The sequence below is a fragment of the Ananas comosus genome, linkage group 12 (genome assembly GCF_001540865.1).
Source record: "Ananas comosus cultivar F153 linkage group 12, ASM154086v1, whole genome shotgun sequence".
Taxonomy (NCBI): Eukaryota; Viridiplantae; Streptophyta; class Magnoliopsida; order Poales; family Bromeliaceae; genus Ananas; species Ananas comosus.
The window spans coordinates 2,686,186-2,710,411 of NC_033632.1; the positions used below are offsets into that span (position 1 = coordinate 2,686,186).

Consider the following 24,226-nt stretch of genomic DNA (forward strand, 5'->3'; position numbering starts at 1 on the left):
TCCCTTAGACAATCTTGAAGATTGTATAAAATATAGGCCTATGAGCAAACATGTTCCTATATAAATAGTTTCATGATGAACAAAAAAGCACTTTTATTTTCTTAATATTTGTGAGAAAACTGGAAGTATTAGTTGGTGAATTGACAACCTCCTTTCTAAAAGCAGTAGCAGACATACAATGAACATCTTCTGCAAATTGTAAAAAAGGAAAAAAAGAAAAGAAAAAACAAATCTAGCTATTTCCGAAAAAAAAAATCTAGCAGACATAACATGAACAGCTTTTAATGCGTGAATACAGAATCAGCAAGCCTATGTGCAAGTAGTAATGAACCTGATAAAACAAATTCTGCAAAGATCTGATCAAGCACAAGCACGACAGAGGCCAACCGATCCGCCGACAGTTAGGCAACAAAAGACCTCCCACATATCGTGCTTGGTGAATTTAGAAAAAAAATTGTTTGATCATTTCATGGTGAGGCGAGTTTAACTTGTTCTTTTGCCTTCAGAGTCAGACTCTGTAATCACCTTCATGAAAATGCATTATGGACAGTGCTTGAAGAAAAAAGAAAAAAACAAAGAAAAAAGATATCCTATTAAAAGAATGTATTAAGTTTGCGTTCTCTTTGTTACATCCTTCTTATAAGACCTAAAAGAAAGAGAGAAACAAGTTAGAAGCGTCCAATATAATGAACGAGGGTAAGACAGACATCTCACTATATATAACCCTCCAAAATTATCAATGTACACATAATTCCCTGTGAAATCTGAATTTTATTAGGGTCTTTAGAAACTTTATTCTTACTGATATGCCCTTGTACTTTCAGAAAAAAAAAAAAAAAAAAAACACCTCTTTGATAAGCTTTGTCTAACATGGTTCCTACTTTCTCACTGATTTTGATGACTCCCCGATGGACAAGTATTTCCGGGAGCAACTGCACTTTCTAATGCGGTACATGAAAATTAAGATTTTACAGTGTTATAAATGTAAACAGATGATTCTGGAGAAATTGAATTGCAGCAATGGAATTGGACCATAGTTAGGAACATTTTTCTTTCGCGCTTATGGTGGTAATATATACGCATACATATGTACATACATTTTAGAGGGACATACAAGAGTATATATGCAGAAAGGCCTCCATGCCATCAGTAATATTCTAGCTCAACTCTCTCCCTCTCTCGGCATGAGTATGTGTATGGTTGTTAGAGAGACAGATGAGAGATAGACATAGATAGATCGACGGATAAAGGTTAGGCTACATTTTGAATGATTGGAGAATTATGTGATTGTATGACAGGAAGAAGCAAGCTGACCGGTCAACTGCTGGAAAATTGTGCAGTTGTCTTTTAAAATATGAGCCCATTGTATCGTGGTTCATCAGGACATTACAAACTGCCGAAATTAGAGGTGGCAACTGTATCCTTTAAGTTGATGGACCTGCTCCCTGAGCAAAAGAAACATCTGATTTTGAATAGAAAAACAAATTCAAACTATCGATGTCGGTATGCTTGCATGATGCTGATTTTTAAAGCTGAAGAAGGAAAGAAGCACATAGAGTGGTCAAACCAATCAAAGAGAATGAAAGAAGAAAAGAAAATGCAAAACAAGTGAATAGATCTCAAATAAGTAAAGCACTAACAGTTTCAGACCCCAAAGTGTTCATATCTGGTGATTAGCATCATGTTACAGTATCCTCTATCATTCAAATGAGATAATTATGAGAGGCTCATGCTTCGGATCTTTCTAAGATTGGTTTGAGGCTATGAGTCTAGATCAATCTTCAAAGGGTGGGGGGAGAGTAATATTAAAACATACTCGGAACATTTTGGAGGCTATTTAAAATCACAAAAGGGAAGGAAGCTAGCAAATGAGAATCGTGGATAAAGCACCCAAATTCAAAGCATACTGACAGGATTGATAGGCGGAGCTTGTGTCCTTCGCTTTACATATCCCAAATCCACCCAATCAAAATTGCCATCATTTTGGAAACCTGAAAATTATGAGTCATCAAGGGAGAGGTTTTTTACCATATGAACGGCAAAAATCTGCAAGCTTGCCATGCTATTACCTCTTTGACCTAGCAAGTCAAGAAAGAGGTTCATCAAGAATTTATAATCAGGCTGCTGGTCAAATTCTAGGGAACGGCAATAGTTGAAGTAAGACTGGAACTCAGGCGGGAGAGACATGCAGAAATCCTTGAAAAAGTTAATTTGGCGAAATTATCAATAAGCCCATATGAATTCAAAGTCGACATCGATGAATATAAACAAAGTAGCATATAAATTGCAAATAACAACCTCAGGACGACGCTTCATATCAGCTATTCTGTCATTGTCCTGCATCCCTTTGAGACTATCTAGTCCCTGCCAACGAAGCCTGTACAGAAATATTGGCACCTAAGGAATATGCATGCTCATATATTTTTTATGACTTCTTAAAGAAAATATTGTCACAAACATGTCATAATTGCAAACAATTATGTACCTTCCTTCGAGAAAATGCACAAAGACAAAACCGAGAGATTCCAGATCATCTCGACGGCTGTGCTCTGATAAGAGAAGAAAGAATAAGTCTCATAGGATGTCAACGTTAGCTCTGAAAATACTAAGGTGATGACTCACCATAGTGAAGATGAGTGTTTAAACTTGCATAGCGAGCAGTACCGGTTATAGATGTGGTTTTCCTAGATCGTGAAGGGTTGGTTAGTAGGCATTGTAATTCAGTTACATGTTACAGAAATAACATTGTACAGATTATGAACAAACAGCACACTTGTACTCTCCAATTGAGTACTATAATTAGCTTGACGAACTTATTGTGATGTATGGCCATAAAAATGATAGAGCTAAATCAAGGTTGATAAGAGTAAAACCAAAATAAAAGAACATATTGGCATGAATAAGTGAAGAACTCCTAATCATATATGGACATTCATGTGCGTGCATGTTTTTTGTACCTAAGGTTACACAAGTTATACATGCTTCTTTGGTATAAATGGAGATGGCATCACCATCCTAAAGGACTAAAAAAAGGCATGCAGCATGCATTTTAAGAATAGATAATCACTATGTAAACATCAAGAATAGAATGCACAAATGATACTAATCTCTCCCGAATGTAGCCTAGCCTTACTCTGTATGCGCAGACTAGGATACACTCCAGAGGGAATGGGCTCAAGTTCTTTCATCTCCAAAACAAATTTAGAACATTTCAATCTATAAATAACACAAGTTATCAGAAACTGAAATTCATTCTTCGCATGATTTTTGACTATGCATCAAGTGGTCTTGAAATTGACAAGCGTAACGGTTGTGTCTTTGTTAGTTTAAGGGTTAAAAATAATTTAAATTATTTGTTTTTTTTTTTTTTTACTTCCAGAAGTTCTCATTCTTTCCCCCGCTCTCTATCTTTTTGTGGTTGAGTGTGAGAGGAAATATATTCAACATAAATTCAATTAGGATGAGAAATATTGCCTATAATACTATAATCAGTGCCAAGCATCAAGTTGTTACCTGGATGGAATATGGCAGTTGGTAGCAGGGTCTAGATGTGATTTTGCAAACCCAAAATCAATGATGTATACCTACATCATGTGGTCATCAAATGTATAAGTTGCCTGCATTTTCAAGTATTACTTACACCCTTTATTCCTGTGAAAGTCATCTAAGCTACCTGCTTTCTTCCCTGTCCTGTACCCATAACGAAGTTGTGAGGTTTGATGTCCCTATGCAAAAACCCTTTCGAATGCACGCACTCTAGTATCTGAATCTGCAAGTCATTTATAGAGAGCTTGCAAAATGTAACTTCTCTTTCATGATGGACTAGAAAGAAAATAAGCCCGTTTTGCTGTAAAACATCAAAAGGAAGAAAGTTGTGACAATGGAAATATAATATGTCCTTTTGCTCCAGTTCACAAGCAACATAACAAAATGATATATTGATATCATCTTATGAACACATGGTAATAACCATGGACAACAAAAAGGACATAATTCAGGATCCAAAGCATTTCATAGCATAACAGTATTTTCTGAAAGCGTAGGTGGAAAGAGCTGAAATGTAACAAGACCATACTTTTTACATAGAACTAGGCTACAAGTCTTCAGCTAATAAAGAAACACAGGCTCCATAAGCATGCAAATATACTTGACAAAGAGAACGTCACACAGTTATCAAGTTTTGAAGTTTATAGATGAAAAAGCTTCAAGATAGTAGTCTACCCTGTACAATAACATATTAATATTTTTAGAAACTAATTGCCTTATGACATTATCCTAGCAAAGTAGCAATGCTTTTGATTACCATCTGGATTGCCAGCATTAGAACTGTCTTCAATGTGAACTTTCCCCCACAGAGTTTCAGTAGATACTGAAGGTCTCGACCGAGCAATTCAAGAACAAGAATATTTTCCTCTTGATTCCTGCCTGACCACATTATTTTTGGTATGCCGCCTGCAACAGATCACTTTGTTAGGGCATCAAATGTATCCACATTGGATAAGTGTAGGAAGAAAGTGTTTCTTCAATGTGGTAACTTACATTCTCCTTGAAGAGCGGTGTATATTGTGGCTTCCTTCATCAACAACGAAGGTCTGGTAGTACCCTTCTCCTGAGCACCGTACATGTCTAAGGTAACCAGTTTTATTTTCATACTTCAATGAGAAGGATTCTTAATTTTGGCACCCCTAATTGTACCCAGGGGGTGGGCAGGGGGTGGCTGGGTGCGGGGAAGGTCTAAGACTAACAATCTCCCCACGAATAGTTTATACAGCCAAGAATTACTACTTGAAGAAGTCATAGCTTCTATTTTGTCAAACGCACGATGAAGAACTCAGAAAAACAGTATAACAATAAAATATAAGCAACAAACAGACATATAACAAAAGTTAAAAGTTAGCTTCTTGATCTCAACAAATACACTACGAAGGCAAGAATTTTAAGAACTGCCTGGATTAAACAAAGAATTAATAGCTGAAGAAGCTGTAGCTATTCAATTAATCGAACCCACAATGAAGAATTAAAGAAAACAGCAGTTGAATAGCTTTAGCTATTCAATTTAAAGAGAGAGTATTTACAAACAGAGAAATTTAAATAACAACACTAATTACACCACTACCTAACAGTAACCTTTTTATGCCGAGAATCAAAAGCAACATATGATGATCCAAGCATGGTATAGGGGATCATATCAACATCAAGAACACCAAAATATGAATCAAATGAAAAACCGAATAGGAAGGCCGGCCTGATCTCACAATCTTAACCGCGACGAGCTCCCCTGAGTCAATCTGGGAAGCTGCGACAGATCAAAACAAGATGAGAACTAATTGAATCATCAACAATCGAATGGAATCAAATCGAAGGAGAGAAGAGGGGAAGGAGGAGGAGGGGAAGGGGGATTACCCTCGTAGATGTCCCCGAAGCATCCGCTCCCGATCAACCACCTGAGCTTGTACTTCTCCCCGACGACCCGAGCCATGCCCTAATCGACCGACCGCCTCGGAAATCGCACCAGAAACTAGGGTTTCGAAGGAGGAGGAGGAGGAGGAGGAGAAGGGGGGAAGAGAGAGAGAGAGAGAGAGATTGTGTTGAGCTCTTCCCGCGCAGCGACGGGGATTTAATTTAATAATAAACGAGAAAACGGAAGGGTAATTTCGGTATTTAGGTCACTTATTGTTGGACGGAACCCGACCCAGTTCGGTGGCTTGAACCGGTCATGGCCCGATCCGGTTTAACTATAGATATGGATAGTTTGGTAAAAATTTACGCTGACCCCTTTACCCGTCAGGGTTAAATATAAATATTAACTTTAAAATAGGGTATATCCCTGTTTAATTAAAAAATAAATAAATATTAAAAAAAAAACACTGAGGTTTCTTCACAAAAAAAGGAGTTTTTCTCGCTTTCTAAAATTATTAACAAAGAATAAAATGTGGAGCTAGCACTTAAGTATTCTCTCCTCCTTTAACCTCTTTTTTTTTTTTAAAAAAAGAAAATTATTGCCTATTACAAGAATTTGCCTTATCAAATGTTAAGGTCACCTAAGAGGAAAATGAAACTTTCAGGGGAAAAAAATAAAAATAAAAATAAAAATAAAGGGAGAAGAATCATTGACCTTGAGAGGATCAACAATATCGTTGGCGATGTTACGACCAATAAAATGCATGGCTCCCAGATTTCACTTTCTATTTTCCCACAATGACTTAATCAAGAAACCTTGTATGTCACATGAATACATTAACAACCTTAACAACCATAATGGCCATGTCGTTCACATTTCTGTACGGAGTTTGGTATAAAGCACTTGTGTATTGAGTAGTAGAAACAAATAAAATAACTATGACTGTGAAGAGCACAACTTTCTTAGACAATACCTCAAAAAAAAGAAAAAGAAAAAAAATCTTAGACAAAAATTTCGACAAATAGTATAAAATATGGACCTTGGAGCAAACATGTTCCTATATAAATAGAGTTTCATAATGAATAAAGAAAACACTTTTATTTTCTTAATATTAGTGAGCAACTGGAAGTATTAGTTCGAGAATTGACAACCTCCTTTCTAGTAAGTAGCACTGTAGCAGGACATAGCATGAACATCTTCCGCAATTTGGGGGGAAAAAGTAAAATATAGCTGTTTCTGACAACATTCATGCGTGATAAAAGAATAGTTTAAATCTAGTAATGAACCTGGAAAAACAAATTCTGCGAAGATCAGAGCAAGCACAAGCACAACAGAGGCCAATTGATCCGTTGACAGTAAGGCAACATAACACCTTCCACGTATCGTGCGTGTTGAATTTAGAAGATAAATTGTTTGGTTCTTTCCATGGTGAGGTGAGTATAAATGTTCTTGTGTCTATAGAATCAGAATCTGTAATCACCTTCAGGAAAGTGCACATATGGATAGTGTTTGAAGAAAAAAGAAAAAAAAAAAAAAAACCTATTAAAAGGATGCAAAAGCTAGTCCTTTGTATCCTTCTCTTTGTTACATCCTTCTTATAGGACCTGACAGAGAAAGAAAACAAGTTAGTAGTGCCCAATGTAATCAACAAGGGTAAGACAGATATTTCACAATATGACCCCGCAAAGTTATCTATGTACGCATAATTCCCTGCGAAATCTGAATTACACTAATATCTATAGAAACTTAATTCTTGCTTATTATATGTCCCCTTCACTTTCGAAAATATACCTCCTTCATAAACTTTGTCTAACACGATTCCAACTTCCCTACAAATTTGGATGACTCCCCATTTATAAAAGTATTTTCGATAAGCAACTGCACTTTCTAGTGTCCGTATATGTAAACAGATGATTCTAGAGGGATATACACACGTACATATATATGTACACATATTTTAGAGGGACATAATGCAAGTATATATACACAAAGGCTTCCATGCTATTAGTAGTATTCTAGCTCCTCTCTCTCTCTCTCTCTCTCTTTGTGCATGTAGGTAGAGAGATAGATGAGAGATAGAGATAGACAAAGATAGATAGACAAAGGTTAAATAGATAGATAGATAGAGATAATGCGACATTTTTTGAATGATTGGAGAATTACGTGAATGTAGGACACAAGAAGCAAGCTAACAAGTCAAGCCACTGGAAATTGTATGCTGTTTGAAGGGCTATTAAGTTGAGGAGCCTATGCTATCATGCTTCATCGGAACATCATGAATTGCCAATGGAAGAGGTTGCAACTTTGCTCTTCGAGTCACTGGAACTGCTCACTGAACAAACGAAACATCCGGTTTTGAATAGAGAAAAAAGTAAATTCAAATGAGTAATTCAGTATGCTTCGGGGATCTTCCTTAAGACGCAATGAGACTCATGTTTCGGATCTTCCTTAAGACGCGAGGGGGGTTTGGGGGGGGGGAGGTGTGTGTTTACAGAGAGAGAGTGTGTGATAGTAGAATATTATCCGCCATTTCAGACGCTATAACGGACAAAGCGGAGCTTGCTACCTTTCTCTCTCAGAAAAAATAAAAGAAAAAACAGCAGGCTATTTAAAATCAACAAAAGGAAGGAAACTCTAATATGAGGTTTGCCGATATAGCATCCAAATTTAAAGCATACTGAGAGGATAGGTGTCCTTCACTCTTGAAATTTCGAATCCATCCAATCAAAGATGCCATCATTTTTGAAACCTGCTAAATATGAGGCAGCAAGGGTGAGGATATTTACCATACGAATGGAAAAAATCTACAAGCTTGTCATGCTGTTACCTCTTCGATCTAACAAGTCAAGGAAGAGGTGCTTCAAGAATTCATAATCAGGCTGCTGGTCAAATTTTAGGGAACGGCAATAGTCGAAGTAAGATCGGAACTCAGGCGGAAGAGACTTGCAGAAACCCTTGAAAAAGTTAATTTGGGCAAATTATCAATAAGCCCATATGAATTCAAAGTTGACATCAATGAATATAAACTAAGCAACATATAAATTGCAAATACCAACCTCAGGTGAACGCTTCTCATCAGCTATCAAGCTATCCATATCCTCCACTGAGAGAGCTCTAAGTCCTTGCCAAGGAAGCCTACACACAGATATACTGTCACTTCAGGATGCAACATATATGCAAGCTCATATATTTATTCCTGCTACTTTAAGAGATATTGTCACAAACATGTAGTAGTTGCAAACAATTATGTACCTTCCTTTAAGAAGATACATAAAAACAAAACCAAGAGATTCCAGATCATCTCGACGGCTTTGCTCTGATAAGACAAGCAAGAATAAGTTTAGTAAGGATATCAAATGTAACTCTTAAAATAGTAAGGTAATGACTTACCATTGCCAAGAAGAGCATGTAAACTTGCATAGAGGTCAGTACCAGTTAATGTGGTTTTCCTAGATCATGAAGGTTAGTAGGCATTGTAATTAAGTTATACATTACAAAAATAACACGGTAAAAACATATGAAAAACAGCTGACTGGAACTCTCTAAGAAATATAATAATTAGCTAAACTAACTGAATACAATGCACTGCCATAGAACTAGTAGAACTAGACCAAAGAAAGAAGAGGCAAACCAACAAAAAAGAACATTATCAATTGAATAAGTGAAAACAACTCCTAATCTTGTATGGACATGCATGTGTGTGTGCCCATGTACGTTTATATATAAGGTCTACAAAGGTTTATGCACGTTTCTCTAGTGCAATGGAGACGGCATGATGCACCCTAAAGTGCTAAAGAAAGTGCATGCGGATTGCCTGCTAAGAGAAGAGAATCACTGTGAAAATCATCAAGATGAGAATGCCAATATAATGTTAATCTCTCCTTAGTCCTAACCATATGGGTAACACTAGGCTGAACTCCAGAGGAATTGTGCGAAATTCTTTCTTCTCCAAAATATTGCTAGAGATTTTGAATCTATAATCCATATATCGTTGATTTTCATCCAGAGTATTAGAACTAATTAGAAACCAAAATTTATATCTTTTGGATGATTTTTAGTTTGCATCAAATAGCCTCAAAATTGGCAAGCATAACAGTTGTCTTAGTTGCTTAACAGTTGGAAATGAATTAAAATAGTTGATTTTTGTTTGTTGCTACAGACAATATGAATTTTGGTTTTTAGCAACTACAAATACTCTAGATCCAGATTGTCAAGTGCTCTAACATTAATTTTAAGAAGGATTTGATCCCTAGTCCTCCAAGGTGAGCCCTCTCTCTCTCTCTCAGTGTCATGTATTTGTTTTAATGTAAAAGGAAATATAGTCCAACATAAATTTAACCAGGATGTAAGAGGAAATACATTCAACATAAATTCAATTAGGATGAGATATATTGCCTATAATATTATGTAATCAGCATCAAGCAGCAAACTTTTACCCGCATGGAATATGACAATTGGTAGCAGGGTCTAGATATGATGTTGCAAGTCCGAAATCAATGATGTATATCTACACAACATGGACATTAACATATAAGCTGCAGGGATTTTCAAGAACTATTCGCACCATCTAACCAGTGAAAACCATCTAAAAAGCTACCTGGCCTCTTCTGCGATGATTACCAATAACAAAGTTTTCAGGTTTCATGTCCCTGTGCAAAAACCCTTTGGAATGCACGTACTCTAGTATTTCAATCTGCAAGCCATGTATAAAGTGCTTGCAATAGGTGACTACATTTTCATGATGAACTAGAAATAAAAGAGGGCAATACAGCAGTAAAATATCAAAGAAGAAGAAAATTTACAACAATGGAACTTCTATAGATCATTTTGTTTCAAATTTCACCAGTAACAAAACAAATAATAAACAGATACACCTTTGAGAATGCATTGAAACAACCGTTCATGACAAAAAGGAATTAATTTAGGTGCGAAAGCATTTCATAGCATGACAATATATATTTTTTTTAAAGAATTGGTGGAAAAACTTCAAATGAAACAAGACCATACTTTTAGATAGAGCTAACCTACAATTTTTCAGCTAATAAAGAAACCCAAGAAGCTCCATAAGCATTCACATACAGTGGACAAAGAGAATGTCACACAATAATCAAATTTGAAGCTTACCCAAGAAACTCTTTCCAGATAGTATTCTACCCAGTTCAGTAACATGTTGAAATGATTTCAAAAATTATCGTAGCAAAGCAGCAATACTTTATATTACCATCCGAATAGCCAGAATTAGAACGGTTTTTAGTGTGAACTCTCCACCACAAAGTTCCACTAACTCTTTAAGGTTCGGACCGAGCAATTCAAGAACAAGAATAACGTCACCTTGATCCATGCCAGACCACATTATTTTTGGAATACCACCTGCAACACATTACTTTGCTAAGAGTTCAAATGTATTCTACAATGGAGTAAGTGTAGAAAATAAGTGTTTCTTCAGCATAGTAACTTACATCCACCTTGAAGAGCGGTGTATATTGTGGCCTCCTCCAATAACATGGAATGCCTGATAGAGCCCTTCTGCTGAGCACCATACATGTCTAAGGTAACCAGCTTTTCTTTCTTTCTTCAATAATAAGGGTTCTTAATTTTTGTATCCCTAAGTGTCCCCGAATTCAAATTACAGGGGAAGAAAGGTACACTATAAAGACTAACACTACCTCACCTCCCCATGAATTGCAGATAAAATTAGGAGTTACTAGCTGAAGAAGTCATAGTTTCTATACAATGAAACGCGCGATGAAGAACGTAGGAAAGGAGTAGAATGGTAAAAAGACAAGCAAAAAGCGGATATTTAACAAAAATAAAAAGTAAGCTTCATGATCTCAACAAATACATAAGAAGGCAAGAATTTTAAGGACTGCTAGGATTAAACCACAAATTAATAGCTGAAGAAGCTGTAGCTATGCAATTTAATGAAATTCATGATGAAGAATTCAAGAAAACAGCAAGATGGTAAAATTAAAAGATAAGCGTCAAAAAGAAATATTTATTTATTATACCCCGCAAATAAAATGTTGAATACACTAAAGAGGCAAGAATTTCAAGAACTGCTACAATATTGTAGCTATTCAATTTAATCAAACCTACAATGAAGAACTAAAGAAACAGTAAAATTGTGAAAGAGAAGTATTTACAAAAATAACAACACCAATTACATCAACACCCCATACCAAGAACTAGGTTTTCTTTTTTAAGCGGATACTTGGGTAATCAAAAGCAACATACGATAATCCAAGTAGGGTAATGGAAAATCATATCAACATCAAGAAACACAGAATCCGAATCAAACAAGAAAAAATCGGAAGGTCGGCATGATCTCACAATCTTAACCGCGACGTGCTCCTCCGAGTCAGTCTGGGACGCTGCGACAGATCAAAGCAAGATGAGAACGGATTGAATCATCAACGATCGAATGGAATCAAATCGAAGAAGAGAACAAGAGGAGGAGGAATTACCCTCGTAGACGTTCCCGAAGCATCCGCTCCCGATCAACCGCCTAAGCTTGTACTTCCCCCCGACGACCCGAGCCATGCCCTAATCGATCGATCGCCTCAGAAATCACACCAATAACTAGGGTTTCGAAGGAGAGGAAGGGGGTGGGTGGAGAGAGAGAGAGAGAGAGAGAGAATCGAGCTCTTCCCGCGCAGCGCGAGGATTTATTTATAAATGAGAAAATGAAGGGGTAATTTCGGTATTTAGGCACTTATTGTTGGACGGAACCCGGCCCGGTTCACTTGGTGAACCGGTCTGACGCGGTCGGGTTTTAATTCATAAGTTGAAAGTTTGGTAAAGTTGTGCGGTGGCCCCCTCACTATATTCTTTTTCGAAGCAGGTCCCTCCAATTTTATTCGCTTCTGTTGCCATCTCTGCAACTTTAAGTTGTTCCGATTTGAGTTATTTTCTTTAATTGAAATAGAGATATGCTAAAATTAATTATTTTTTCTACGGCTGACGATTAATGATATTCACAATTTTTACCAGATAAATGTAGATATTGGCGTACCAAATAAATGATAAAACTTCTTTTATTATGAACAAAATAACTCTCATATGTAATTTATTCTCACTCACACACACTCACTAAGGCATACACTCAAAATACTACAAAACTCACAAACTAACTTTACTAGTCAACACACCTCTTATACAACCTTACTTCTCTATACTATTATCTTACCACACACACCACACTTCATCACAATAACGTTTGGTGTGGTGGCCTCACACCTAATTATAGGCCCTCAACCCACCAACTTGAGTACTCTAGAGCATTTATTTATAGAGTACTCTAAAATGCTCTATTAGCAAGTAGAAAATTGAAAAAATAAAAAAAAAGTGCATTTGTTTCTAGAGCACTTTAGAGTATTCTATTAACAAGTAAAAAATTGGAAAAATAAGAGAGAGAGAGAGAGAGAGAGTTGCCTCTTTTAATAAAATAGTGTTCAGAGCAGGTAAAATTTGACTGAATTATTGTTATATTTATGTAAATTTATAATTAAATTTACTGGAATTAGAAGTTTACAAAGGGTGATTATCGAAAGACAATAGTCTTTATCTGACTGAGTTATTGTTACATTAGATTAGTTCACAAACAATTTCTGAGACATTTATGTTCATGCATTTAGACACCAACGAATAATGCTTTTTGTTTCTCTCTCTCTCTCTCTCTCTCTTAGAATTCTTTCAAAGAATTCTAATTTATGAGCATAGCATGCTAAAAAAGTTATACATATGAAACTTACAATCCAACATATATGAAGCTCAATTTTTCCATAATATTCTGCCAATTTCTTTAAGGAAAAAGTACCTAAGTTTCTCCCTAAATGCAGATCAAATTACACTTAGCGACCCAAAGTTTTAGGACTCCAGAAACCCCCCAACAAAAAAGACATGATTAAGTGAATTTACACGTAACAACGTTTGCAATGTTCCGAAACTTTTCTCCCAGTTTTTCGAATCTTCACCAAACAAAAAAAAAAGTAACAAACTTTACAATGACCATGTAACCAAACCTGCTTCTGATGATTGTTCGCGTCTTTGAATGAAGGCACATGGCACCAGAAGGGTCTATGTGCAAAGAATCAATGGAACCTCAGGAGAAATTGTTTTTTTTTTTTTTTTTAAAAAGCAATGCAGTTTGCTCCGAATATTCTGCAAGTGCTTCAGAAAAAATTACTACTCTTAACAGCGAGCTTTTCACGCATCGTTCCTTTCCTTGCATCCTTCATGAAGGATCTAAAAGAGCAAGAAAGAATCAGCTAAACATGTCAAATTTTAACAAGGATATATATAAGACGCGAGCCCTTCAAAATTCTCCTAATACACCTCTTATATAAACTTTGCTGAATACAATTGCAAATGTCCTCACGCATGTGAGAAGTAAGAACTTTTGTAAGAAACTGTATCCTCATGGGTATGTATAAAAATTCAGATTTTACAAGGAGGATGTAAATAAATAGATTATTTTTGCAGTGACATATAAACACACAGGAAGAACACAAAGAAGCAAGCTAACCATTCCATCCTGCTAGATGATTATACAGTATGAGGCTGACTGCTCGAATGAGCCGACGCTGCTTTCATGATCGTGAAGTAGGGGCGAAGGTTGAGACTGAACTTGTGAGCTTGCTTCGTGCTTTATTGGACCATCGGGAATGGTTGGTTCCGGAGGGGGCAACTCTGCTCTCCTCTAACACAAAGAAACAACAAATACTCAAGAAAAAGATGCAGACTTTTGAATTTTGTCTTATATAGTACTCAAATTCACAGCATGCTGACAAACAGTGGTGGCGAAGTGGTTGTTCTTTTGGCTCTTTGATATTTGAAACTTGTCCAATCAGAGTAGCCATCAAGTCTATAACCTGTTAAAAATTTGAGATCACACACATCTATGGTTATATATATGAAGGGGAAAACAAAACAAAATGTTAGTATTTTTACCGCACGAACGCAAGCAATCTACAAGCCAATACTAATTGCCATGTTGTTACCTTCTCTGTTGTACCAGTCGTGGAAGAGGTTCTTCAAGAAGCCAATAGTAATTTTCAGGTTTGATGTCCCTATGCAAAAAGCCTTCAGAATGCACATACGCTATTCTTCCGATCTGCAAATCAAGTATAGAGAGCTCGCCACTTTTAACTACTCCTTCAACATCGACTAAAGAGGAGCAAATTTAAAACATCAAAAAGCAAGAATAAATAGCTGATGGAAATATTATAGATCTTTTCACTTCCATTTCACAAGCAACAATTGGTCAGAAAAAGAAATAAGAATGCTTTCTATTACCATCTGGACTGCTAGCATTAGAATCGTCTTCGTCGTGAACTTTCCACCGGATTGTTCCAACAACGATTGAAGGTTCGGACCAAGCAATTCGAGAACAAGACTGTTGTCGCCGCTATCCTTGCCCGACCACATTATTTTTGGAATACCACCTGGGGTTCAAATGTAGCCGCATTGGATAAGTATAGAAAAGTGTTTTCCTTCGATATAATAACGTACTTTTTCCCCGAAGAATGTTGTACATCTTAGCCTCTACCATTAGCTCGGAACGTCTAGTATCGTCCTTTTCCTGAGGAACATACATGTACAATATAAGCGGTTGTTCTTTCATATACTTGAATAAAAGGATGTCATGTGTACCCTGTAGTGTACTGGATTTCGAACTCCAGCAAAAGATTGGTTAACCTTTATCACAATTAACGCTAACAATCCGTAGTAATTATAATTAAAACAAACTGCTTTCACAAAAATCCAAACTTTCTCAGAATTAAAGAGAATCATATCAATAAATTTCTTAGGTCTCTTGTAGTGATTGATATCAGGAACCCCGAATCAAACATAAATTTGGTAAGAAGGGTCATCGTGATCTCACAATCTTAACTGCGACGAGCTCGGACGTGTCGATCTGAGTGGCTGCAACGGATCAAACAAATGAGAAAGAAGAAGATGAGGACAGTTTGAATCATCGATCAAGGGGGCCAAATCGAAGCAGGGGAGGAGGAGGGGAGGGGGGAGGGGGTCTCACCCTCGTAGACCTCGCCGGAGGATCCGACCCCGGTCTTTCGCCCGAGCTTGTACTTGCCCCCAACGATCCGATCCATGCCCTAATTGATCGATCGCCTCACAAATCGCACCAACAACTAGGGTTTCGAAGTAGGAGGGGAAGCGAGAGAGAGAGAGAGAGAGAGGAGATAGTGTTAAGCTCTTTCCCGCGCAACGGCTGGGATTTAGTAATAAATGAGAAATGGAGGGGTAGTTTCGAGATTCAGGTCTCGTTGTTGAAAGGAACCCGTCCGGTTCTTTGGCTCGAACCGGTCTGGGCCGGCCGGGTCGTTAAAAAAGTTGGTAAAGTTGTATTGTATAGTTGACTCCTTTCATAATTGGTAATTTCAGTTATCACCCCCAGCGTTATAACGTCTTTTTGGCTTTTTTCAGATTACTTTGACATCTAATTTTTCTGGTTTGAGTTATTTCTCTAAATTATATAAGAATTCTGCTAAAATTAATGATCCAGTAGCTATCAACTATTGTCTATTTTGAATTAGGCCCCCAACATTACTCATTTTTTCTAACCTTCTAACATCTGAGCATTCTGATCTCAAATTATATTAGAAATTCAATAGAAATTTGCTGAACTTAAAAGGTTCAGTAGCTTATAACTGTTGACAATTAATGACAATGACAATGATGATGTAATTTTATCAGTTGAGCAAGTGTTCAGAACAGGCCAATTTCACAAAATCACATTTGTTTATCAAAATAATTTATCCAACATAAAATTTAAATAAAGAGGTGTTTATCAAAAGGAAATAGATAAAGAGCCGGTCCAGCAATGAACCATTTGTCAGATATCTGAAATTTGAAACTAGACCATCACTGCTGCCATTGCTGTTTTATTGTGATTGGAAAAAAAATAAAAGGAATAAAAGAATATATTAACAATATTCTGTTCGTGGATCTCTTATCCTATATATTTGTTTAAGGCACTACACTTCCATTATATATATATTAAGCCAAGCACTACAACATTGTAATTTTCACTCGGTCACCTAATCAGTAAATTATCAATACTTTTTTTTCTTCAATTTAAGTTTTTTTGTTGTTTTGGGTTAAACCCGTAGGTCATCAACCTGTAGTCCCAGATTAACTTTGTTAGAAGAACTTAATAGGCATAACAAACCACAATGAGACACTAAAATGTAATTTCCACATACTTTGAGGACTACTGTGCCAAAAAGAAAAAAAGAACTAAGAGAGAACCTGATTGTTCCGGCTTCTACCAAACATCTATACTGTGCCGAAAGGATCTATGTACAAAAGAATGAATGAAATCGGAAAGAAAAACAACGCAGTATAACTCTGGACATCCGAAGAGTGCTTCAGAAAAAAATGACACCTCATAGCAGAATGAATGAATTTTTCACGCATGCTTACTTTTGTCCTGCATCCTTCATAAAGGGCCTAAAAGATCAAGAATAATTGGTTAAGCAACGACAAAAATAAATCTCCGCTCGTTGGGACGTTAGTAAGAAACTATGTCCTCAAGGTTATGCATAAATTCATATTTCACAAAGAGGGTGTGCATAGACAGATTATTTTGCAGGGATGTATGTGTAAAGATAAATGCTAAGGGTACACCCCTTATAGGGGCGTAAATCTTACAACCCTAAATGCAAGAGTTGATAAAAACTCTTTTGAATTTTAGTAAAAAGGATGAAAGCTTTGACATTAAGTGTGTAAAATTTACACCTAAAAGAAAGGTGCATAGGTATTATTGCTCATACGTAAAAGGCCCTATAAGATTAAAAAGAAGAATACAAGGAAGCAAGCTAACCAAGTATGAAACCAACGGCTTGATGAGCCGACACTGCTTGCAGGATCGTGAACAGGGGCCGAAGATTCAGATTGCACTTGTGAGCTTGCGTCGTGGTTCATCGGAACGTCGGGATTAGTCAGTGCGGGAAGAGGCAACTGTGCTCTCCTCTGGGGCAAAGAAACAACCAATACTCAAGAAAAGGATGCAAACTTTTGAATTTTGGCTTCCCTATACTTTTCCAAATTCGCAGCAAACTCACAATAATCCGAGGCAAAGCTGATGTCCTCCTGGCTTTTTGATATTGGAAACTCGTCCAGTCAAAGTAGTTATCAGACATATAACCTGCTAAAAGCTTTGGGATCACAAAGGTCTATGGTTGCAAAAGAGGGAAAAAATAATGAGGGATAAATGTAGGCATTTCGATCTTGTGAACAGCAGCAATCTACAATCTATTAATAATTGTCATGTCGTTACCTTCAGAACAGTATCGGTCATAGAAGAGTTGCTTCAAGTAATCATAATCGGGTTTCTCGTCAAATTCCAGACCATCGCAATAGGCTAAGTAATTCGCTAACTCAGTTGGGATCGGCATGATAAGCTAGGAAAAGTCAATTTGGCCAAATAACTGGATAAGTTTGTATGATGTAATAAGTTAACAAATGAGCACGAAGCCTATCATTTTCAAATTCTAACCTCAAGAAATGTGTGCTTCACAGCGAATTGCATGGCATACTTCTCGCTGTTTGTGGGACCTCTTATACCCTGCCAAGGAAGCCTACATGCAGCAGCAGCAAAGTAAATCAATTAGGTCAGTCACTAAGAGAACATAAGGAAAATAGGCTGATCAGCCACCAGGAAACTTTCATGTGCCAAAGTTGATGATGAGGAAAATCAATCAAGTCGGACATATAAGAATACAACATATGATTATATATTTGTATATACTTGTCTAGGAGTACTGTTCGTAAGATATTGCCAAAGAGAAAACAATTACCTTCCTCTAAGGAGATATATAAGAACATAACCCAAAGATTCCAAATCATCTCTACGGCTTGGCTCTGACGAGAAAAGCAAGAAAAGAAAATCTAGTAAGAATGTCAACTATAGCTCCTAATACAATAAGAGCAATGACTGACCGTTTAAGCAATGAGCGTTCCAACTTGCATAGCGAGGAGTACCAATCACATTTTTCAAGGCCCTACATCATAAGAAGGTATCATAATCCAGTTACAAATTACAGCAATGACCAATAAAGTCGACAACTAGCAGCAAACTTGCGCATCTCAAAAAAACTTTTAGAAGTAGCTCCAGGGGTTCTTGATGATGTATGACCCTTAAAAAAAAAAAAAAAAAACACTAAACATAAGCAGATGAGAATGTAAGAATATTTTGGCATAAATAAGTGAACGCGAGGAATTGGCATGCCACTTCTTTCTGGTCTTGCTGGCAGCAGGAGAGGAGATGGCAACAGTGATATCAACACAAGGATTGGCATGCCAATTCCTTCTGGTATTGCCGGCAGCGGAAGTGGAGATGGAAATAGTGATCTCCCCCCTCCCTCCCCACGCTTACAAACCCCCCACTGACAACACCCACACCCCCCCCCCCCCCCCCCCCTCTCTCTCTCTCTCTCTCTCTCTCTCTCTCTCTCTCTCTCTGCATGTGCTTGCTTGTTTATAATTACTTGTTTGAAGGTAAAAGGAAATACATTCAACAAAGTTCAATTAGGACGAGGAATATTACCTTTAATACTATTTAATCGGTGTCAATCCTTACCTGTTTGGAATATGGCGATTGGTAGCAGGATCTAGATATGATTTTGCAATCCCAAAATCAATGATGTATACCTAGACAACAAAATCAGCAACTATATTACCAGCAGGCTTATCTGGGTACTGCTTACACCATCCCAACCAATTAGACGCATCTAAACCTACCTGGTTTCTTTGCTTACCAACACCCATAACAAAATTCTCAGGTTTGATGTCCCTATGCAAAAAGCCTTTGGAATGAACGTACTCTATTCTTCCAATCTGCAAGTCATGTATCGAGAACTTGCCACGTTTAATTACCCTTTCAACATGGACCAGAAATTAGAGGACCATACTGTAAAACAATGAAAAAGCAGGAATAAATAGTGACAGGGGAAATATTAGATATTATAAAAAAGACAAATGTTCTAGTGCCAAAGAATTTCACAGCATGACAGTATTTTCAAAAGCATCGATGCAAACAGCTGTTATCAAACAAAACTTCATTCATGTCTGTAGAACAAACTTAAAAATTTTCAGCTAATAAAAATCAATACAGGCTCCGTAATCATAAAATATAGTGAGCACACAGAATAATGCACAGTTATCAAGTTTTGAAGCTTTTATTCAAGAGAATCTTACCTCATGGTAGTCTATGCCATCATAATAAAATGTTAATGTTTACACAAACTAATTGCCTAATGCAGCAATGCTTCTATTACCATCTGGATTGCCAGCAATAGAACTGTCCTCAACGTGAACCGTCCACCACATTCCTCCAATAAAGATAGAAGATTCGGACCGAGCAATTCAAGAATGAGAATCTTGTCATCTCCATCCGTGCCCGACCACAATATCTTTGGAATACCGCCTGTGGTTCAAATGTATCAGTATTGGACAAGTGTCGGAAGAAAATGTTTCTTTAATGTAGTAACATACTTTTTCCTTGAAGAATGGTGTATATCCTAGCCTCCTCCATTAGAGTGGAATTTCTGATATTGCCCTTCTCCTGAGGAACATGCATATATAAATTAAGCAGCCGTTCTTTCACACACTTAAATGAAAAGGATGCCCTACGTACAATATTTCAAATTCCGAGGGAAGAAGGGTACACAGTGTTGCAATTAACACTACCAATCTGTAGTTATAACCACGAACTACTATTCGAACAAAATATTTAACTATTCTCAATTTAATCTGTCAAAGGGCTTGAGCTCAAGCCAAAAGGTTAAGCAAATGACGGAGAAGTCCTCCTTCGCAGTACACACAAGCCGAATTCTGATTCCTACTGAACTAATATTCCCAAAGTAATCAAAATCATGACTATAAAAGTATAAACATGAGAAAATAGAAAAAGTGGCAACACAAACCATGAACATAAATATTTATAAGTTATACCCAATAAACAAATGCTAGTTTCTTGATCAACAATTAAAACCAAATATCACTACCTAATAGCAAGAACTAGATTTTCTTTTCAGCACCATGAATCGGAAATCAAACACATCGAGTGAAGATCCAAGCAAGGAAACCCCACTCTTCTATTAGAATCCAAACTTGATCAGAATTAAAGAGTACTATATCATAAATTTCTCAAATCCCTTGCGGTTATTGGTATCAAAAGCTCGGAATCAAACACAAATCCAGTAAGAAGGGTCGGCCTGATCTCACAATCTTAACCGCGACGCGCTCCAACGTATCGATCTGGGTGGCTGCGACGGATCGAAAAATTGAGAAAGATGAATATGAGAACGGTTTGAATCATCGATCAAGTGGGATCAAATCGAAGCAGGGGAGGAAAAGAAGAAGGGGGCGGGGGGGGTCTCACCCTCATAGACCTCGCCGAAGGTTCCGCTCCCGATCTTCCGCCCGAGCTTGTACTTTTCCCTGACGATCCGATCCATGCCCTAATTGATCGATCGCCTCTCTAGGGTTTCGAAAGGACGAGGAGGAGGAAGAAGAAGAAGAAGAGAGAGAGAGAGAGAGAGAGAGAGAGAGAGATTGTGTTTGAGTTTTTTCCCGCGCGGTGACGGATCAGTTATAAAGGAGAAATCTGAGGGGTATTTCCGGTATTTCGGATTCACTGTGGTTTTGTGGATTCGAGAATCGAACCAGGGCGTGGCTTAAAAATCCGACCCGTTTGGCCGAGACCGGTTCATTTTAAGTTTGAGCCAGATCGTGCCACTGGGCCGGCCCATGGCCCAGCACCGAGCTGTTACTCTTTTTTTTTTTTTTGTAGTTTATAATTTTTTTATTTTTACAATAAAAATATAATTATCACTATTCAAATTTTGAAATATTTTTTAAAAAAAGTTCTAAGCATTATTTAATACCTATTTAGCCAATAAATAGCCATACATATTTTACAAAACTAATATTAGAAAATAAAAAACTTAAAAAATAAAAAGATGGGCCACCCTATTTTATTTGCTGGATTTAAGTCAGATTCCTTTTTTCTTTATTTTGGTTAAGAGTTGAGAACCCTCAAATTTTATTTATTGAACTTAATTAATTTGCAATAGGCTTAAAAATAGAATTTTGAATTTGAAACTTCTACTTCGGAGAAGTAACTATTATCTACTTCGATAATTTTTTTTTCAAAATTGTGCTATAATATTATCTCACTACGATATGCTTCCTTCAATATTTTTATTTATTTGGTTATCCGCTGTTCCACCTCTAATAAAAAAATCTATTATATCAGTGAAAGTAATTTATTATAAAACACCTTAAAATGGGCAAAATATTTTTTAAATATAATTATGATGTTCCACCTCTACTCTTAAATACAAGACCATCAATTAATGTAGGTTTTGTCACTTTTCCAGGCTATTACTATTATCATAGTTTTACAAATTTTGGGGAAAAAAGTGTAAATTATATTAAAGTGTGTGGAATTAAGAAAAAAAAAAACTTTATGGTAGTTAATGAGCAGATTACACATGAATTGGAAAAATGAAAGAAAAGGAAAGGTCCAAAGAGAATGAAGAGAGAAGAAAAGGAGAATCTAGAGAACAAGTTCTTGATGGATGCTCTTCCCAGTGAAATACTAGTTTCCATGAAACTACTCTTTCAATGGAAAAGAATTGATGGGGATTGAAAATGAACCATCATAAGTGGCATATTTAAATGGAGGTAGTTGGGAATGGAAAATTCCTAGGGTTTAGGCCCCCACTTAACATGTCAAAAATAAAGATTATGTACTACTGAATTAAATATTGCAACAAATTCAGTATCCATATCAGTAGTACAAACCCAAAAAAAAAAAAAAAAAAAAAATCCAATTTGCACATTTGTTACATAAAAAATATCTGTTCATACAGTGTAAAAAAAATAAAAAAAAAAAAAAAGTTGGCACTGCTAATTCATCCAGTTATGTGCATAAAGGGTTCTTGATAATTTCATAGGTTAACTAATGTGCGACCTCCGTATAGTCCTATATATAAGATATTTAATAGAGCTAGAACTCTTAATTTAGTTTAAACATTTTGGGTGGTGGCTAGATTCAAGAGGTTAAAAGAGTTAAGCGTGTTAGGACGGGAATAGTCCTAGGATGGGTGATCCCCTGAGAAGCTGGGGCGTCACAGTTGGTATCAGAGTCAATTATTAGCCGAAATTGTAAGAAGAGTTTCGACTAAGTCAGGGTCGGAATGACAAGACTAGCGAGACGAATCTCATAAATGGGAGAGATTGTGAGACTCCATATAATCCTATATATAAAAGATAATAGGAATAGAACTCTTAACCCGACTTAAACATTTTGGGTGATGGCTAAACCCAAGAAGTTAAAAGAGTTAAGTGTGTTAGGACGGGAGTAGTTCTAGAATAAGTGACCCCCGGAGAAGTTGGAGCGTCACATAACTCACACAAATCTAAGGTGAAAAGAACACCATCGGTTCTTCTCTTTCTCTTTGGACCTAATCTTAAATTGCTGGAAACACTTCTCTATAACGTTTATATTATGTAAAACGTATGATAGAATAATCTCTATAATAATATGCATATATTGATGAGGCTAAATTCAGCTCGTTTTATAATCTCAAGTATAAGAGTAAAGAAAACAAAATATGGTTAATGTGTTTCTGTGCTACGTAACATCGATCGAGATGGTTTAAGAAAAATCCATTTTGATATCTAATGCAGGCCAAACCAATCGAACGAACCCAAACTGAGCCATCACGGGCAACAATTTATAATTTTATCATTTTTCCACTCTGATGTAAATTGTAAAGCTTCACAAAAAAACAAAGAGAGTAATGCTTAGAAAGTGAAGTGGTTGAACACAAAGATCACTCTAATAATAATAATATATAAAAAAGAGATAGCCAACCTAAACATAAAATGTAATTATTTTTTTTATCCTTAAGAAAATGTAGTTATTCCTTCGAATAATAAACAACACCCCACTTGAGCTATGCTTTAAAATTGCATGCATGCTCTCAAATTAATTAATAATTGTGGCCCCAAAGCCCCCTACAATATCTTAGGATCAAATGCCTCTTTTTTGTTTTTCAGAAAAGGAGATCATCAAAAGCTGCTTTAAAAGCACTTTTAAGTTTCATCAAACAACAGCATGCTACTTGTGGGAAATTAATTAGCTTCTTTCAAAATCCTATTTTTAAGTGGCAAGTGGGCACAGCACTTTTTAGGTTGTGAATTGCCACCCTAATTAGGTAGATTTGGGACTAAGATGTTTCTCCCCAATAAATGTGCATAAAAAATGCTTTGCACCTTTGAAACACATAAATTGTGTGTGGTGGATTATGCATTGACCCAAATAATTACATTATTTATCTTAAAGCTGGTTTGTGGTAGATTCTTCTCGAATTAGGATTAAGAAATTTCTTAATTAATTTAACTTTATAAGAAATTTGAGATTCTTGAGGAAAAAAACATTTTTACTTGGAAAGCAAAATAAAACATTTATTGGCAACAAAAAAAAATGATAATAAAGAGAGTAGAGACAATCGAAAAAAAAAACTTTCCAAGTCTGAAGACCAAAGATCCCCATATTAATTTTTTACTATCTTTAGGCTTCATTCGGAATTGCGGGGAGATTACATTATGTACGGTAAGAAACGATGATGTAAAAATACCTTATTTATTTCTGTATGTAATATTGCGTTTCGCATATTGCACTTAGTCGGTTATAATATATTTTTTACTGTTCTATCGGAGAACGCAGAAGCATATCCCTGCATATTTTTTCTCAACTCCATTCTATCTAATAACGTTAGATAAACCTCA

General features: G+C 36.5%; 3 protein-coding genes across 3 annotated transcripts; all 3 read right to left on the reverse strand.

The window, feature by feature from the left end:
* On the reverse strand, nucleotides 1,374–4,598 carry LOC109718905 (casein kinase 1-like protein 1). Its single transcript, XM_020245378.1, has 10 exons — nucleotides 4,540–4,598; nucleotides 4,304–4,452; nucleotides 3,674–3,769; nucleotides 3,514–3,584; nucleotides 2,623–2,684; nucleotides 2,486–2,549; nucleotides 2,299–2,377; nucleotides 2,070–2,196; nucleotides 1,912–1,991; nucleotides 1,374–1,445 (listed from the first exon to the last, which is right to left on the reverse strand). Exons 1-10 carry the CDS (start codon nucleotides 4,577–4,579, stop codon nucleotides 1,425–1,427), a joined length of 789 nt encoding a protein of 262 aa, XP_020100967.1. The 5' UTR covers nucleotides 4,580–4,598; the 3' UTR covers nucleotides 1,374–1,424.
* LOC109718464 (casein kinase 1-like protein 3) lies at nucleotides 7,675–15,574 on the reverse strand. Its single transcript, XM_020244721.1, has 11 exons — nucleotides 15,438–15,574; nucleotides 15,285–15,325; nucleotides 14,912–14,981; nucleotides 10,623–10,771; nucleotides 9,999–10,094; nucleotides 9,838–9,908; nucleotides 8,792–8,850; nucleotides 8,654–8,717; nucleotides 8,458–8,536; nucleotides 8,229–8,355; nucleotides 7,675–7,733 (listed from the first exon to the last, which is right to left on the reverse strand). The coding sequence occupies exons 1-11, from the start codon at nucleotides 15,511–15,513 to the stop codon at nucleotides 7,675–7,677; spliced, it is 891 nt and encodes a 296-aa protein (XP_020100310.1). The 5' UTR covers nucleotides 15,514–15,574.
* On the reverse strand, nucleotides 16,546–20,943 carry LOC109718682 (casein kinase 1-like protein 3). The gene is made up of 13 exons (XM_020245030.1): nucleotides 20,808–20,943; nucleotides 20,651–20,691; nucleotides 19,919–19,988; nucleotides 19,702–19,850; nucleotides 19,166–19,261; nucleotides 19,005–19,075; nucleotides 18,365–18,426; nucleotides 18,223–18,286; nucleotides 17,922–18,003; nucleotides 17,703–17,826; nucleotides 17,488–17,570; nucleotides 17,247–17,395; nucleotides 16,546–16,873 (listed from the first exon to the last, which is right to left on the reverse strand). Exons 1-13 carry the CDS (start codon nucleotides 20,881–20,883, stop codon nucleotides 16,843–16,845), a joined length of 1,098 nt encoding a protein of 365 aa, XP_020100619.1. The 5' UTR covers nucleotides 20,884–20,943; the 3' UTR covers nucleotides 16,546–16,842.

Coding starts and splice junctions, on each gene's coding strand:
- LOC109718905 (XM_020245378.1), bottom strand. CDS start 4,579: ATGAAGGAAGCCACAATATACACCGCTCTTCAAGGAGAAT. Junction 4,453..4,539: donor CACCGCTCTTCAAGGAGAAT/GTAAGTTACCAC, acceptor GATCTGTTGCAG/GCGGCATACCAAAAATAATG. Junction 2,197..2,298: donor ATATGAAGCGTCGTCCTGAG/GTTGTTATTTGC, acceptor AACTTTTTCAAG/GATTTCTGCATGTCTCTCCC.
- LOC109718682 (XM_020245030.1), bottom strand. CDS start 20,883: ATGGATCGGATCGTCAGGGAAAAGTACAAGCTCGGGCGGAAGATCGGG. Junction 17,571..17,702: donor TGACCGATACTGTTCTGAAG/GTAACGACATGA, acceptor AGCTTTTAGCAG/GTTATATGTCTGATAACTAC. Junction 16,874..17,246: donor AGCCGTTGGTTTCATACTTG/GTTAGCTTGCTT, acceptor TTGATCTTTTAG/GCCCTTTATGAAGGATGCAG.
- LOC109718464 (XM_020244721.1), bottom strand. CDS start 15,513: ATGGATCGGATCGTTGGGGGCAAGTACAAGCTCGGGCGAAAGACCGGG. Junction 10,772..14,911: donor CAACATTCTTCGGGGAAAAA/GTACGTTATTAT, acceptor AATGTGTTGCAG/GTGGTATTCCAAAAATAATG. Junction 10,095..10,622: donor TAATTCTGGCTATTCGGATG/GTAATATAAAGT, acceptor CATGGCTTGCAG/ATTGAAATACTAGAGTACGT.